This window comes from Astyanax mexicanus, chromosome 20, assembly GCF_023375975.1.
Source record: "Astyanax mexicanus isolate ESR-SI-001 chromosome 20, AstMex3_surface, whole genome shotgun sequence".
Taxonomy (NCBI): Eukaryota; Metazoa; Chordata; class Actinopteri; order Characiformes; family Acestrorhamphidae; genus Astyanax; species Astyanax mexicanus.
In genome coordinates this window covers 11,480,124-11,494,798 of record NC_064427.1, presented here as the reverse complement: position 1 = coordinate 11,494,798, position 14,675 = coordinate 11,480,124, and the positions used below count along the sequence as shown (strand labels likewise).

Genomic DNA, 14,675 nt, shown 5'->3' with positions numbered 1-14,675 from the left:
TTTTCCAAATCGTTTCTGTAATTTAAAACGCCCTGCTGTGAGATGTCCCTCCTACCACACCGTCCGACTCCGACGTCTGTTTACAAAAATACTGAAGAGGACCGAGCCTGGAAAAATGATCTAATCAAAAATACGCTTAAAAAGTAGAGATTTGATCAAATAAAATATCAGACGGGCTTTATTATATTACTTTGATAGTTACCAGACTGAACCCTGAGCTGGTTTATGGTTGTTAAAGCGCTGGGCTGAAGCGCTGCTGCTCCTGGGATTAGCTGCTCTTCTCTCTCTCTCTCACTCGCTTAAACTGAACATTTACTGAAGGGGTTCTTCTCTCTCCAGGATGAACTGCCGCTCGGAGGTGCTGGAGGTTTCTCTGGAGGGGCGGCAGGTGGACGAGGCCTTGCTGTCTTTGCTCCACACCATCCTGCTGCACCGCAGCACGGGCAAGTTCCACTATAAGAAAGAGGGAACCTACTCTATCGGTACAGTCGGCACTCAGGACACGGACTGCGACTTCATCGACTTCACTTTCGTCCGAGTGTCTTCAGATGAGCTAGACCGGGTCATCAGGAAGGCCGTGACCGAGTTTAAGGTACGGAGGAGCGGCCTGAAGCGAGTAAACCACTGGCCATTTATTTTCCACATGTTGTTTACATCTATAAATGTGTACAAAATGAAATACACTGGCGTGTTTTTGTCATTAAATAAATATAAAGGTCACTAAGAATGTACTCATTTACAATATTAAAAATGTACCTTCCACACTGAGGCAAATATCATCTGTTCAGAGCAGCAGTGATGTAAACTATTTTAATATTGTATTATCATAATACAAAGAAATACTAATTTTAAATACTCAGTACTCAGTTCATTTAGACGCAAATACTAAATAATATGTATATTCTAGCTATTTATTTGCTAATTATCTATTTGTGGTTAACAGAAGGAACCAGAAATATATTTTTATACAGTGTAAACTTGACGGGCTCCAAGTTGTCCAGTTCAAATCCTGGTCATGCAGCTTGCCATTAGCTACCGGAGATCTAGATGGCGCTCTCTCCCCACATCCCTCCAAAGGATAATATCGATGAGCACAAGGCTTCTGTGAGCTGATGTATCAGAACCGCATCACTGCACTTTCCTCCAAGCATGCTGTGATGTTACTTGGCAATGCTGCATCAGCAGCAGTTACAAAAAGAGGCGGAGTCTGACTACAGGAGAGGAGGCATGTGCTAGTCTTTATCCTCCTGGTGTTGGGGCATCACTAGTGATAGGGGGTGTAAATGGGAGAGAAAAAAAAATAAATAAATAAAACATGGCTTATATTAAGTACCCCGAATAAATTGGCCTCAATAAATTGGCCAATATCAACCATATAGAAATCGGATTATAAGAAAAATAGAGCTGGCCAAAAACAAACAACGCATTCATAAAATGTTTTTTTTGCTAGGATGCCCTTGGTAACTCTGGAAGCGATGGCATGGGCCAGATCTCACTGGAGTTCTACCAGAAGAAGAAGTCCCGCTGGCCATTTTCTGACGAGTGTATCCCCTGGGAGGTGTGGACCATAAAGGTCAACGTGGTGAACCTGGCCAACGAGCAGGAACGACAGATCTGCCGGGAGAAAGTGGGCGAGAAGCTGGGTGAGAAAGTTATCAACATTGTGGAGGTCATCAACCGACACGAGTATCTGCCAAAGATGCCCACCCAGTCCGAGGTCGACAATGTTTTTGACACAAGTCTGAAGGACGTCCAGCCTTACTTATACAAAATCACCTACCAGATCACAGATTCCCTCGGAACATCCGTGAGCACCACGATGAGACGGCTGATCAAAGACACTTTAGCTTTGTGAGAGATGTTTATATTTATTGTATATGCTTGGAAATGGCTTAGAGAAACTGTGATTTGTGTCTTAAGCTTTCTTCTTTAGTTTTGCACAGGAATCTAATGTAGCTAAAATAAAATAAAGTCTGTGCCACTAGACTTCTATTGCACGTAAGTTACATTGGCCTTGTAGGTCCTTGCAGCTGATTGACTCAACCGGGGTAATTGTGTATATTTTTTTTTTCTCCAAAACCTTCCTTTAAATTGAGTGAATAATCAGGTCCCACCAGTCAAATATTTTATTTGTTATGAGTATAAATTGTCACTTTCATCTTTCATCCTCTTCACATATGTAATACTAATGGATAAATCTTTGAGTTTAACAGACACTGCTTACTAAGTTTGAAAGGGCTGCACAATATAGGACAATACTGTAATTCCTTTTTTCTGTAACATCATTCTGTGTGGGGTTTTTTTTTTGTTTTCAGGAAAAACACTTCAGTAATTGACATTGTGTTGCTATGCCTTGCATATCTAATGACACCTATAATGTAATGTAGTAAATATGGTACTGCATCATTTTGACTTTATTTGACTTGGTTGATTACATATGTAAGTTGATACTTAAACACAAACTAAAACCTATCAGGTCCTGTGATTGGTCAGGAAGCTTAGGACACATAATACACAAACTGTTTGGAGTTTGTGCAGTATTTCAAAGGCCAAAATCACATTACCGATTCACATATAGTATATTATGCAGCTCTTTTTATTAGAATAGTTAGACAGAAGCATTAAGATTGATGCTAAGATAGCTCTGTCTGGTTGTGTTGTTTTTTTCTGTGCTTGTAAATTCAGCTGCACCTGTTGTTGACTCAAGTTCAGACACAGCTTGTATGCTCTCCATAGAAAGGCACTGACCAAGAGGACGGGACTGTCTGGAGCAGCTGTGAGTACATGCCCATAAGGTTGTCACATGTTAAAGGCCAGTGTTGGCTAGATAGAAAGCCCCCCCCCCCCCTTAACTCATTAATGCAGTTAGATCCTCCTTAACCTTCCCAGAGCAAGTGGGGATGGTGTCACCGTTTGTACATTTGATCTCAGAAGAAGTGATAAAGGAGCAGGGCTCTCAATACTTTTGGCCATATAGTGCAAAGAAATCAAACTGTATTTTGACAGGGGCTTTGAAGGAACAGTTCAGTGAAAGATTGCAATGATCATTGACTAGATGCAATTGATCAGCCAAGACATCTGGCATGGTCTTCCTTAGTTAAATATGGAGGATGCTAGGCTAACATTGCTAACATAAACAATGGATGTGCATGCTCACCAGCCTTTTTTGTATAAAGGAAGCCACACCAACATGTTCACTTTGCATCCGTTTGCCAAACACGTTTATAATGTTGTTAGCAACTTCAGCCTAGCATCTCTTCTTGAAAACCTAAAACACACATATCAGATACTAAACACGTCTTGGCTGATCGGCTGTATCTGAGGTCAGTGATCAATGTTCATGTTCTTCTGTTTTTTTTTTTTTCCCTTACCTGCTAGTGGCAGAACATGTTAATTATTAACAGATAAGTTAAAGGCAAAGCATGTGTCCGTCTCTCAAAATTAATGGTCAGTGTGTTTTGATGTGTGATTCTTTTTGGGAAATAAAACAGACTCATCTTTAAACCTTCTCTTGTACTCATGTGGATTCATTATGTATTATCCTGCTGGTTTTGTGGTCCAGTGTCAGATTTGAGTCACAGCTGCATGGTTTGTACATGATGTGCTAGATGGAACTGACTGAGGAGCTGTAGAGGTTTTAAATGGATACCTTCCTAAAGGGATGGTTCTCTCCAAACTGAAAATATAAAAATGCCTAATTGTAACAGAAGGAAAACTGAATGTTCAGGCTTGGCACTGGGACATGCAGTGATCTTTAAAATTATTTTTCAGCCTGTTCTAATGAAGTCTTAAAGAGCAAATCACATTCAGTTCTTCGGTCCACAAAGCAAATTCTGTTGAGCCTAAATAAAAGGGCAGTGTTCAGCAATGATATGTACCACTACTGCAAAACTTCAAAAGAACCTTCAGCATAAAAATAATAATAATAATAATAATAATAATAATAATAATAATTAACTGTATATCATGAAACCAGCTGGTATATCTGAAATGCAAATGAAAGTTTGACATATGCTATAGTAAGTTAACATGCTAAAATAAAATGTTTAAAATTCTTTTATGAAATAAATATACTAGCATGTATAAATCACCAGTTTATAATATACTATCTTAATATTTAATCTAGCATATTTTATCATACACTGCATAAGATGAAACATGCTAACATGTCTGAAATGGTGGAAAGTTTAGCATACTGGATAAAGTAAACAAGCTTTCATAGCAAAATGTTTATTTTATCATACAGCACATAAGGTAAAACATGCTGGCATCTCTAAAATGTAAATAGAGTGTAAAACATAACACTTAAAATAGGTATAGTATGTAACATATTGCAACAAAAACAAAACATGCTAGCATGTTAATGTGACTGTATAAATGATCATGCTTGCTGATCTACAATGCTAATTTAGGAGATTCTAACACATATAATTCAAGGTTCTACATAAACCACACAATGATGACACGTCTAAAAATGGAAAATGTTTGAGGAAATATTTTTTTGTCAAAAATGACATGGTATTAAACCAGAAAGAGGAAACTGCAGCCAGCAGAACAGGATCAACCTTTATTTCAGAAAGCAAGCAGTGAAACAGTAGAAAAGAAGCACTAAACACAAAAACTGATGCAGTTTTTAAAGCCACATTAGATTAGAACCAGTCATGTAAATACAAATATTAGTTATTGCAGGGATACCACAGAAATACCAAAAAGATATACCTGTTTTTTTTCTTCAGAAAACAAATATTGGTACAAAATTTAACAAAGAACATACAAATGCTGTCTTATATGCATTTAATAACTATTTGTAATCATCTCATTCAAGGTCATACAATCTCTGAAGAATCTAAATTGAGAAGCAAGTTAAATTTCAACAAAAAAATCACAAGGAGCTGATTACTGAAATAAAGAGGAAATTATGTCACATGTTGTGATGTACAAATCTTAACCGTTACCCTAAAAACTTTCACACAGGATATACTTAAAGTCAAGAGTGTGACAACCAACCATTGCTGTATTTTTCAATGTGTTATGAAATGTCTCCATGAATCAATACCATCATCACCAACACTTCTAAAATATATCAGCTTTGTGATAATCATTATATGGATGAGAGAGGGCGAAAGCACGCAGCATATCAGGAATAACCGTTTCAGCTTAACATTTCTCTCCACAACACAGGCCACAAGCACAGAGAGAGAGAGAGAGATAGAGAGCAATAGATGGATCAACCATCATAATGCATTTTAAACCCTTGCATGTTAGAAGGAATACTGCAGTAATTCTCAACCAAATCTCTATTCTATGCACCCATTACCCATACGTTTTACTAAAGTAGTTGTCTTTAAAAGGACATTTCGGAAACTTCTCACTGCCTTTTAAAGGAATAATTCGCTGAAAAAAAAAAAAAAAAAAAAAAAAAAAGAAAAAAACTAAAGTACCATAATTGACCTTTGACTCCAGATGCAGCACATCAGCCAAAACGTGTGTGCTATCTGAATTGTGCTTCCTTAGTATAAAATGGGAGATGCTATGCTAATATTGCTAACAAACATTAGAATTAGGATTAAGACTGTGTGTCTCTGTAAACATGCCCAAAATAACAACAAAAATATTTCATAAAAGCTACATTAATACACTTGATTTGGTAAAGCAGCAAGGAAAAGTTACTCCAGCTGTGTGGAGAAGTAATTTTGTCTGTTTCTAGATTAAAGGCAGTTGCGTCGTGTTCAAAAACACACACTTGTACCTGAATAATGATTACCTAACTGTGTTTTGAGACAGTCAAGATATTTTTGGCCGTGTGACTAGAACTGGTGAAGGTTTAAGTTCAGTTAACAACATTAGCAATGCTGTAAACTAAAAAAGCACATGTCAGACACCAAACCGAGTCAGTAAGTGACTGTATCTGGGCTAAGTGATAAATAATGTTCTATTTATTTTTAACCAAGTTGTTCTAAACAGTCTAAACATAGAAGGATGCCATGCTCTGCAGGTGCAGAAAATAGAGATCTGGTTAAAAAATGCTACAAAACCCCTTTGTTTTGATCATATAAACGCTTTGTGCTTTAAGTTTATAATAACTCTTAAGATAAATCAGGTATTAATGAGGTACTGTATATAAGAAACCCGAAACCATGTAGTTTACTATCTACTTGCATCATGACTTGATTAATTACTGTATAACTTTAGTAAGGAACCCTTACACTACAGTGCGGCTGAAGTACTGATACAGTACCAATAGAGTGTAAATGTCCTAAGGCTTACTCCAACTTCTAACAACATTAATAATGAGAGGAAAACTCCCAGATACTGCACGTTCTGTACATATGGTTTACGAGGGAATTGTGTACACTGCACATCACCACGCAGTTTACAGAACATCACTCCCTCTGCCTTTTGTACAATATAAAGTTTTCTATTTGTTCAATACAATCACTGACTTAATATAATTCACAAACTCCTGAATTAAACTACCAAGGAATTATATAAAGTGTCAAAGAGCACAACGTTTCTCAACAAAAAGATAAAACCAACGTTCTGACAAGAATCTCTGTTATTATGAATACAGGTTTTGGTTAGATCCGTAAATGTGCACAAGAACAAATGTATTGTGATTGCAGGGGGGAAAACACACATAAATATGTGTCTATCTTCTTCTGCACCACTATCAAACTAAAGCTTTAACTCATGCACATTTATTCAACATCTGAAATAAATAAATTAAAGATCAAGATGAGGAACTATTTTACATAATCTATTCAATAACCATTTCTGCAACGTAGTAAGGCATTCCGAATTAATTGCATCCAAAAGAAAATCTTGTTCAGTTTAAACGAAATAGGACTTTTAAGCAAAAACATGTCCAAGAGTGTTCTCGGTTTCCACTGTTTCATCATTCCTTTTACAAGACAAACTGATTAAAGGTCTTATTATAATTCAATACATTACATTTACCATGAAAAAAAAGAAATCCTTGTTTTGAGCAGATTATTTGCTGAACACTATATAATAGTTGCTTGTATCTAATGTGCTTTAATTGATGAAAGCAATAGATATTTTTGGAATTACACAATAAAAGAATATGTGAATGAACAGAAGGAAGGTAAAGGCCACTAAAACTCCCGCACACCCTAGGCAAAGCACTTTGAACAGAGAGTTATTGCAGGTTCCTAAGCAGACCTGTATAGTTTAGTACAGTAGAGCATTGTTTACTACATTTTGGAAAACCTGACAGTCTCTACCATGAAGGACACAAAAGAGCACAAGATAAGAACAGATCAGATTCTGTACATGTGTAACTCAATCAGAGATGTTGTTTGTTGATGCCCCAATAACTACAGAAAAGCTGAGAATAAGTTATATTGGTACAGTACCAGTAAAAGTTTGGACATACATTCTCATTAATATCTGTCCTTTACTTGTTTTATTCACTACACTGTAGATTAATATTCATGTTAAAGACTCAAAAACTATAAAGGAACATATATGAAAATAGTAGTAGAAAAAAAGTGTTTCACAAACACCTGACCCAGGTGGTTTGGAATGAGAATGCCAAGAATGGGCAAAGTTGGCATCATCTACATCATCTAGAATCTACAACATACAAAATAATAATTAAATGAGAATGGGACGGTCCAAACCTTTGGTACTGTATGTGTAGTTATATACAAACAGGCTTTGCACACTGTAACTGAGACTGTACATGTATGTATGTCTGAACCTGACACAGGGTATGCACTCAAAATATCTGAGATGACAGCCCAGTTTCAGAATTGACTTGTCCCAAGTATAAATTCCAGATCAAGGGGCAGGTACTTCACAAAGCAGGATTTCTTAGATAGCAAGACAAGCTAAATGTCAAGCCTCTCCAATAGGATGAGGGATCAAGGCAAGTCCCATTGGACAATCCTTACATTTTCACATACACTATTTAACTTACATTGAATTCCTGACTTGTGAAATACCCCTAGAACTCTGAGATATCTTTTGGAATACCATGTCCGCTGTTAGCCTTGGACCCTAAATCACAGATGACTGTGGCTCTGCTCATGACTCCACAGGCTGAAGGCAGTCTTAAAGGTCCTGTGGCAAAGCTTGCACATGTACTGCCTCTTAAAGGTAAGGGCAGACAGTGTCGGGGCATGGTAGAAGAGGGTGTCTGGTTCCTGAGAAGTTACTGGCTTGTCTGTGCTATCTGAGCGGCGAACAGTACGTTCCTCACCTCCGTTTTCTGATTTTTCTCGCTCCAACCTTTTGGGCTTGGACATTGAAGGTTTGGACACTGGAGACTTGGACTGCCTTGGTTCCTCTTCTGGTCCAGTTGCTGCGGATTGAGTCACATTTGGCGGAGATGCTCTTGATGTTTGAGGTTCCTGGAGGGCGATGATCAAAGGTGGAGATGGAGAAGATGGAGAGGGTGGCTGTCGGTCCACCTGCCTAGACCCTGAATCTTCGAAGGTTGACATATGGGATTGGTAGTGGCTCCATAGGCGGAAATTGGTACGGAATGCCTTGTGGCAGATGTGGCAGATGAAGGGCTTGATGTGGCAAAGAAGTTCCTGGTGCCGTTCAAGGTCTTTGTGGGAGCTGAAGAGTTTCCCACACTTTTCACAAGGCCAAACACCTGGCTCATCCAAGGCCACGGGTTCACCTGTGGCTTGTTCCCTGTCTGTCACGGCCGCTTCCTCAGGTTCCTCTTTTACAGTCAGCTCGCCCTTACATGCACTCAAATCTTCTGGCATATAAGATGAGGAATCCTCTGAGTCAAAGTTGGCAGGAGCTGAGGAATCACTATAAGCTGCTTCTTCTCTGCTGTTTACACTGATTTGTCCCACTGGTTCCTGAGATGGTGGTGGTATAGCTTTGAGAACATGCGAAGATTCCCGGCTAGCATCCTGGTGGCCTTGAGTAAGCTGCTCCCTTGCAGTCATTATGTTCTGGTTATGAACTTCCACTTGGTGCCGCCATATGCTGAAAGAGGACTTAAATGTACGCATGCACTCCAGGCAGGTTAGCTTTTTGTACTTGCAGTGGGCCTCATGGTCTTTCTTCACCAATGTGCTGGAGAATCTGAGACCACAGTAAGGGCAGACAGTTGCATACCTGCAAGCTCTCTCATGGTCCTCCAGCTCAGCAAAAGAGGACAGTTTCTCATTGCACAACCTACAAGGAAACACATCTTTGTCTAGGCTCTCCCTGATGTGTCTGGTTTGGTCCTGCCTCTCTTGTAGACCACCATCATCTTCTTGCGCATTAACTGCGGCTCTCTCAGCGGTGTGCACTTTCATGTGCAGTTTGAAATGTGACTGGAAAAAGAACATTTTTCCACAATAGGAACATCCATATGTTCTTGATCTACGGTTTTTCTTGGCAAAGGTTTGAGCCTGCAGGCCTTGCTTGTTTCTCCTGAGCTTCATAATCAAGGCTTTTTTGATCTCCCGCTCTCGCACTATGTCTATGAGCTTTCTCTGGAACTTCTCATCTAGCACAGAATAAGAGCTGGAGGATGGGGCAGGGTTTTGGACCACACCATGCTGTGTCTGGCAGTGTGTCCATACTTTGAAGTTGGTGTGAAAGCGCTTATGACAGATGTCACAAGCATACGGCTTCTCTGGGTTGTGGTACATGTTCACATGGCGATACAGGCCAGCATTTGACCTGAACACCTTTAAGCAGCTCCAGCATTTGAACATCTTGCTTGGTCTCAGCTCTCCAGGTTCCTGACTGCCATCATCCCTGTTGGAGTTGTGGGGTTGTTCATCAGATGTGCCATCCTCATGCATGAGCTGGTGTTCATCTCTTAAAACCCTGGATCTTTTAAATGAGCTGGAGCCAGCATCTTGCTTCATTTTCCTTTTCGAAAGAGGACTAAAGTATGGTCTAGGGCTTTCCTCAAAGTTGCCCTGAAAATCTTTAAAGTTAACTGGTAGATTGTCCCCTACTGTAATGCGTATGATTTCTGAGGGGTCAGCCAGTGGGCTGCTAGGCTCTGTTTTAATCCTTACCTCAGCTTCCTGAGTGCCTTCTTTTTCAAGCGTATTTTGTTCCTTAGACCTGAGAATGAGGGGTGGCACATGTCTAGACATTTGATGCTTACTTTCAGATGGTGGAGACCCTGCCCTTTTTGATGATGCTAATTTTACAACAGACTGCTCTCTGCTTTGTGAGTCTTTTAGCTCCAAAACTGGAGAAAAAACAGGAACTGGACTGTCCATGGACAAGGATCTCCGCAACAGGCTTTTAATAAGTGGCCCACTCCTGTCGATGGTATGGTTGGGCAGACCTTGCTGGCTTCCAGACACTGGCTTTGAATCATGCACTTGTTCTGCTTCGGGTTTGTCATCAGCAGAGTGCAAGCTGGCATGCTGTACAGATTCACTAAACGACACAGAGGAAGTCAACTGTGGCCTTCCAGAGTGTGATCTGTATTCATGGCCTTTGAGGATGGACGGAAGGTTATGAACAATAGGTTTGGTGTCCCCATCTTCTGGCTGCGTGTTAGCATTTGATCTAACAGATGGAACGAATGTCCCCATTTCATTTGGTTTCATGTCTCCTGAGGAAAGGTGAGCCTGTTCTCGGAAAGCTTGAGAAGGTGGAGTCTCGTCTGAGGTCCCATCTGTGTGTTTTGGTGCTTTTCCCTGCAGGGTGGAGCCACTTATTCTGTGAGATGCACCCAATCCACTTTGACGTACTATAACACTTCTCTTCTGGAAGGTGCCATCATCCTCCTCAGAGAAGGACAGCCTCTTCCTAGACACACAATAAGACACCTGTGGCCTTGTGGACATGATGTTGGTCAGGAAGGGAATGCCCAAACTGTACCCAAGCTCCTGTATGACAGCCAGGCTACATTTGTCCACAAACAAGGATGAGGAGTAGATGTAGTTCAGCACAATCTCGAAAGCTTCGGGCTCACAGAAGTCAAGGTGGATGACTGTACGGCTCTCTGAGTCAGTTCGTGAAAACACAGCCTGGAAATACTCACTGCTGGCCGCAAGGACGCTTCTGTGGGCCTGAAAACGGTTCTCTCCAACCACCAGAACCACATCACAGAGATGACCCCTCAAACGCTGATCATTTAAGACACCTAGCAGAGAGATGGCATGAGCAGGGCTACTGTAGTGCACCAAAGACTCCATTTCAGCCCTGAGGGAGGAAAAATACAGCAAAATATTAGTACCTAAGTGACAGCATAAAAATAACAGTGTTACTTTTGTAAATCAATTTGATCTCAGTCATGTTTACAATGTAACAGTAGGGGTAAAATGCTCTTATATTAATGTAATATACACACTCTTTTGTTCCATATCTGCCCACAGGTGACTTACGTGGTTTATTTTTGGCCCGTTTATTCCCAATACATGCAGTTTAAAACAATTTTTTGAACATTGGTGAACCAGTGTTTAATGAACAGGCAGTGTATTCATAACCATTTGGTGTAATAACTTTCTGTGATGGAGCTTTTATATGTTATCTGATACCAATCATCAGCACTGTGAACTATTTTGCCTCTGATGTTTCCATCTTAATCATAATTTAGAACCGTTGGTGAAACTGTTTATTACATTTTAAATCAGAAACATTTAAAAAAACAGATGAATGGAGTCTAAGATTTAAAAAACACTTCTGAAGGAAACACAGCACTTTAGTTTGGCACATGAATTTTTCCCAGTCAGCATTGTGTTTTGGCAGCCATATCAGCCATCGCAGCACAACCACTATGATGGATGAAAAACACTTACTATCTGATTCCAGTGACAACGGTCAAAAGGGTGACTATATTATGCAGGAAGCAGAAAACATGGACAAAAATCTGAGCCAGTTATTTGAGACACCAATCATGATGGCTGAGTAAGAACATCCCCAAAACATCAGGCAGGCCTTGTGGGCCTCTTCTGGTGTTCAGTGGTCAATACCTACCAAAAGTGCTCCAAGAAAGGACAACCAATGAACAGACAACAGGGTCAAAAGTAGCTAATAAAGACTCATTAATGCAAACTATGGACGCCTCACCTCACAACTATCCAAATGTCTTAAAGGATCTGCTGCTATAACATGGTGCCAGACAGCACAGGGCACTTTCTGAGGTCTTGTGGAGTAGATATGACAGATGTATATACATATGTGTGTGAGTGTATTTGTGTGTGAAATATATACACATACATACATACACACACACACACACACACACAGAAAGAGAGGGAGAGAGAGAGAGAGAGAGAGAGAGAGAGAGAGCAATGTGTTAATGAAGAAGTGCTAAAAATGGTTCTAAGACATCCTTAAATAAGACTCTCTTATCTAAACCTGTCTGTAAACATGGCAACAGTTTCCTTCATGCCCAAGCCCAGTCACTATCAGCTCATACACACATGTAGCAACAACCCTCCAGATTACTGTGGATTATTCTGGACGCACACACACACACACACACCCACACACACACAAACACACACACACACACACACACACACACAGATTCAGTGGGTGTATGCCAATCAACTGAGACCAATAAAGCAATAGAAGAGAGAAATGTGAGAAATTTGGTTAAAATTAGCACTTTCTGGAATTGTTCGTTGCACCTTAAATGGTGCAGAAGTTCCAGTAACTGATGCACCATTTAAGGTGGAACAGAAAATGCCAACTTCAGCTTCGTACACACACTGGTTGCTTTCCAGCTCTAAACACCAGCAAAGTGTGTTAGGATCCAAACACACATTCTTTCAGTATCTCTCTCTCTACCCAGCACACACAGTACTCTTCTGTCTCTGAGAGAGAGAGACCCACAGCGACAGAGAGAGAGAGAGAGAGAGAGAGAGCTCCCCGTCGTTACGTCAGTCTTCTTTTACCCCCTCAAACTGCCCCCGCGCCTCCACGCGCAATAAAACTCTTTGAACGCCCGAAAAATACCATAACCCTCACTGTTCACCCAAACACACGCCCCCACCTCTCCGTACCGTGTCCGCGCGCTCCGTGTTGTCGCTCCTCGGCGCAACTCGCTCACATCCATTTTGTGTTTGACGTCATCCCGATCCGCCGGATGACATCATCGTCCCGGCCACCCGTCACGTGGGCGCGGGGGAGCGGAAGTGACGACGCGGGCTTTTTTGGACACCGTCAGCGCGCGCCCCCGAGCTCTTAAAGGGGCCGTTGCGCTTAGACTGATTAAAGTCACGCGCTCTATCCAGCTCTCTGGATAACTGGATAACTGTCCTTCCTCTCTCTCTTTCTCTTTCTCTCTCTCTCACTTTCTCTCACATTCTCTCTCTCTCCCTCTCTGTCTCTCTCTCTCTATATATATAGAAAGAGAGAGAGACATGCATGCAGTGGTGTCAATCGATTAAACAATTTAATCCGATATTAATCACAAAAAAATTCTGTAATTGACTGTGATTAATCGCAAATTTTTATAATGGATATTTAAATGTAAATAAAAGAATGAATGTACGAAATGTAAAATGCAATATATGTATATAAGTGGTGTCAACTAAATTAATGGTATATACTTGTATGTTTGAGGGGAGATAAAATCAATGCAGGGTGCTGGAATAAAGAATGCATGATAAATTGGACTGTAATTTTCTCAGCTTGGTTGTAAGGATTTATGAATTCGAACTTAATTTGATAAGTATACAAATCTCAAGGTTGAGGAGCAGGACAGAAGCGCGGGTCTAGGTCTGTGTGTGTGTGTGTGTGTGAGAGAGAGAGAGAGCTCTGACCGGGTCTAAGCTGAAAGCCAGACACGAGCGCGAAGCCAGAGAAAAGTCAGTGCGTTGGGCGGGGCAAAATTAAGGACTTTGGGTAAATATTCTTTGGACTGAAGTGACAAAAGTGAAACGTTTTGGAAGGTGTGTGTTCTGTTACTGGCGCAAAACAAACAAAAAATGTCTGTGATTTTGAATTGTATTGCTTTAATTATCTTTTTGCAGTGTGTCACCTTTCTTACCCCATTTTTCAGTCAGCTGTGTGAAACAGCTAATCACAAGAACCATATGTTTGATATAAGTGTGAATTCTAGAAGGTGTACCTGTGCTTGGCCCTCCGGAACTAATTAAAATGCTATAATTGATAAGGATTGAGCTGCTGGAGTTCTCACTCATTAGCTTTACCCCTGAGAGAGCTGTGCGTGTGTTTACCTGCTAGCAGAGCAGGCTTCTGGAAAAAAACTAGGCCTAAACAACCAAAGAAAGGCCAGCTTTATTCATAATTTTATTACAACCCAAAAGTCTGAAAACAATGTGGCAGTTATGAAGAATGTAAGAAAAAGTTTTTTTTGTCTGGGCCACTTAATTTCACTTGTAAATAAACAGAAGCAGGCAGACCAGTCCATTACTTATACTCTCTTCTTCTATGTCTTTATGAAGTTAGCAGCTTCTGGTGTTGCATTGTCTTGTTAAAAATGCAAAGGATATCGTTTTAAAGGCAGCGTGTTGCTATCTATGTACTGTAATTTTTGCATTAATGCTGCATCACAGAAGTGTAGTGCACAACCCCATACCAAAACCATGACAGAACCTCCAATCTGATTTGTTTGACCACAACACGCTTTTCCGCTGTGTGATGGTCCATCCCAAATGTGCTCCGAGCCCAAAGAAAATTACATCACTTCTGCACATGGTAACATAAAGCTTCTGTTTTGCACCGTAATGTTTAAAGTGGGGTTTATAAATTGA

The 14,675-nt window shown here is 40.4% G+C and overlaps 2 protein-coding genes across 3 annotated transcripts; one reads left to right on the top strand and one right to left on the bottom strand.

Moving 5' to 3' along the window:
- The first annotated feature begins 77 nt into the window (after positions 1-77).
- Positions 78-3,509, top strand: atg101 (autophagy related 101). Its single transcript, XM_007259439.4, has 2 exons — positions 78-592; positions 1,451-3,509. The coding sequence occupies exons 1-2, from the start codon at positions 341-343 to the stop codon at positions 1,853-1,855; spliced, it is 657 nt and encodes a 218-aa protein (XP_007259501.1). The 5' UTR covers positions 78-340; the 3' UTR covers positions 1,856-3,509.
- A 1,044-nt stretch (positions 3,510-4,553) lies between these two features.
- Positions 4,554-13,065, bottom strand: zbtb21 (zinc finger and BTB domain containing 21). 2 transcript variants are annotated; one of them, XM_022681104.2, is made up of 2 exons: positions 12,960-13,065; positions 4,554-11,151 (listed from the first exon to the last, which is right to left on the bottom strand). In XM_022681104.2, the coding sequence occupies exons 1-2, from the start codon at positions 13,010-13,012 to the stop codon at positions 8,028-8,030; spliced, it is 3,177 nt and encodes a 1,058-aa protein (XP_022536825.2). In that variant the 5' UTR covers positions 13,013-13,065; the 3' UTR covers positions 4,554-8,027. The 2 variants fall into 2 exon arrangements, with proteins under 2 accessions (XP_022536825.2, XP_022536826.2); XM_022681105.2 differs by lacking the exon at positions 12,960-13,065 and adding an exon at positions 12,019-12,121.
- Positions 13,066-14,675: the final 1,610 nt, after the last annotated feature.

Excerpts from the sequence above, each read along its gene's own strand:
- atg101 (XM_007259439.4), top strand. The coding sequence starts at position 341 with ATGAACTGCCGCTCGGAGGTGCTGGAGGTTTCTCTGGAGGGGCGGCAG. Across the intron at positions 593-1,450 it reads AGGCCGTGACCGAGTTTAAG|GATGCCCTTGGTAACTCTGG; the intron begins GTACGGAGGAGC and ends TTTTTTTGCTAG.
- zbtb21 (XM_022681104.2), bottom strand. The coding sequence starts at position 13,012 with ATGGATGTGAGCGAGTTGCGCCGAGGAGCGACAACACGGAGCGCGCGG. Across the intron at positions 11,152-12,959 it reads ACACGGAGCGCGCGGACACG|GGCTGAAATGGAGTCTTTGG; the intron begins GTACGGAGAGGT and ends TTCCTCCCTCAG.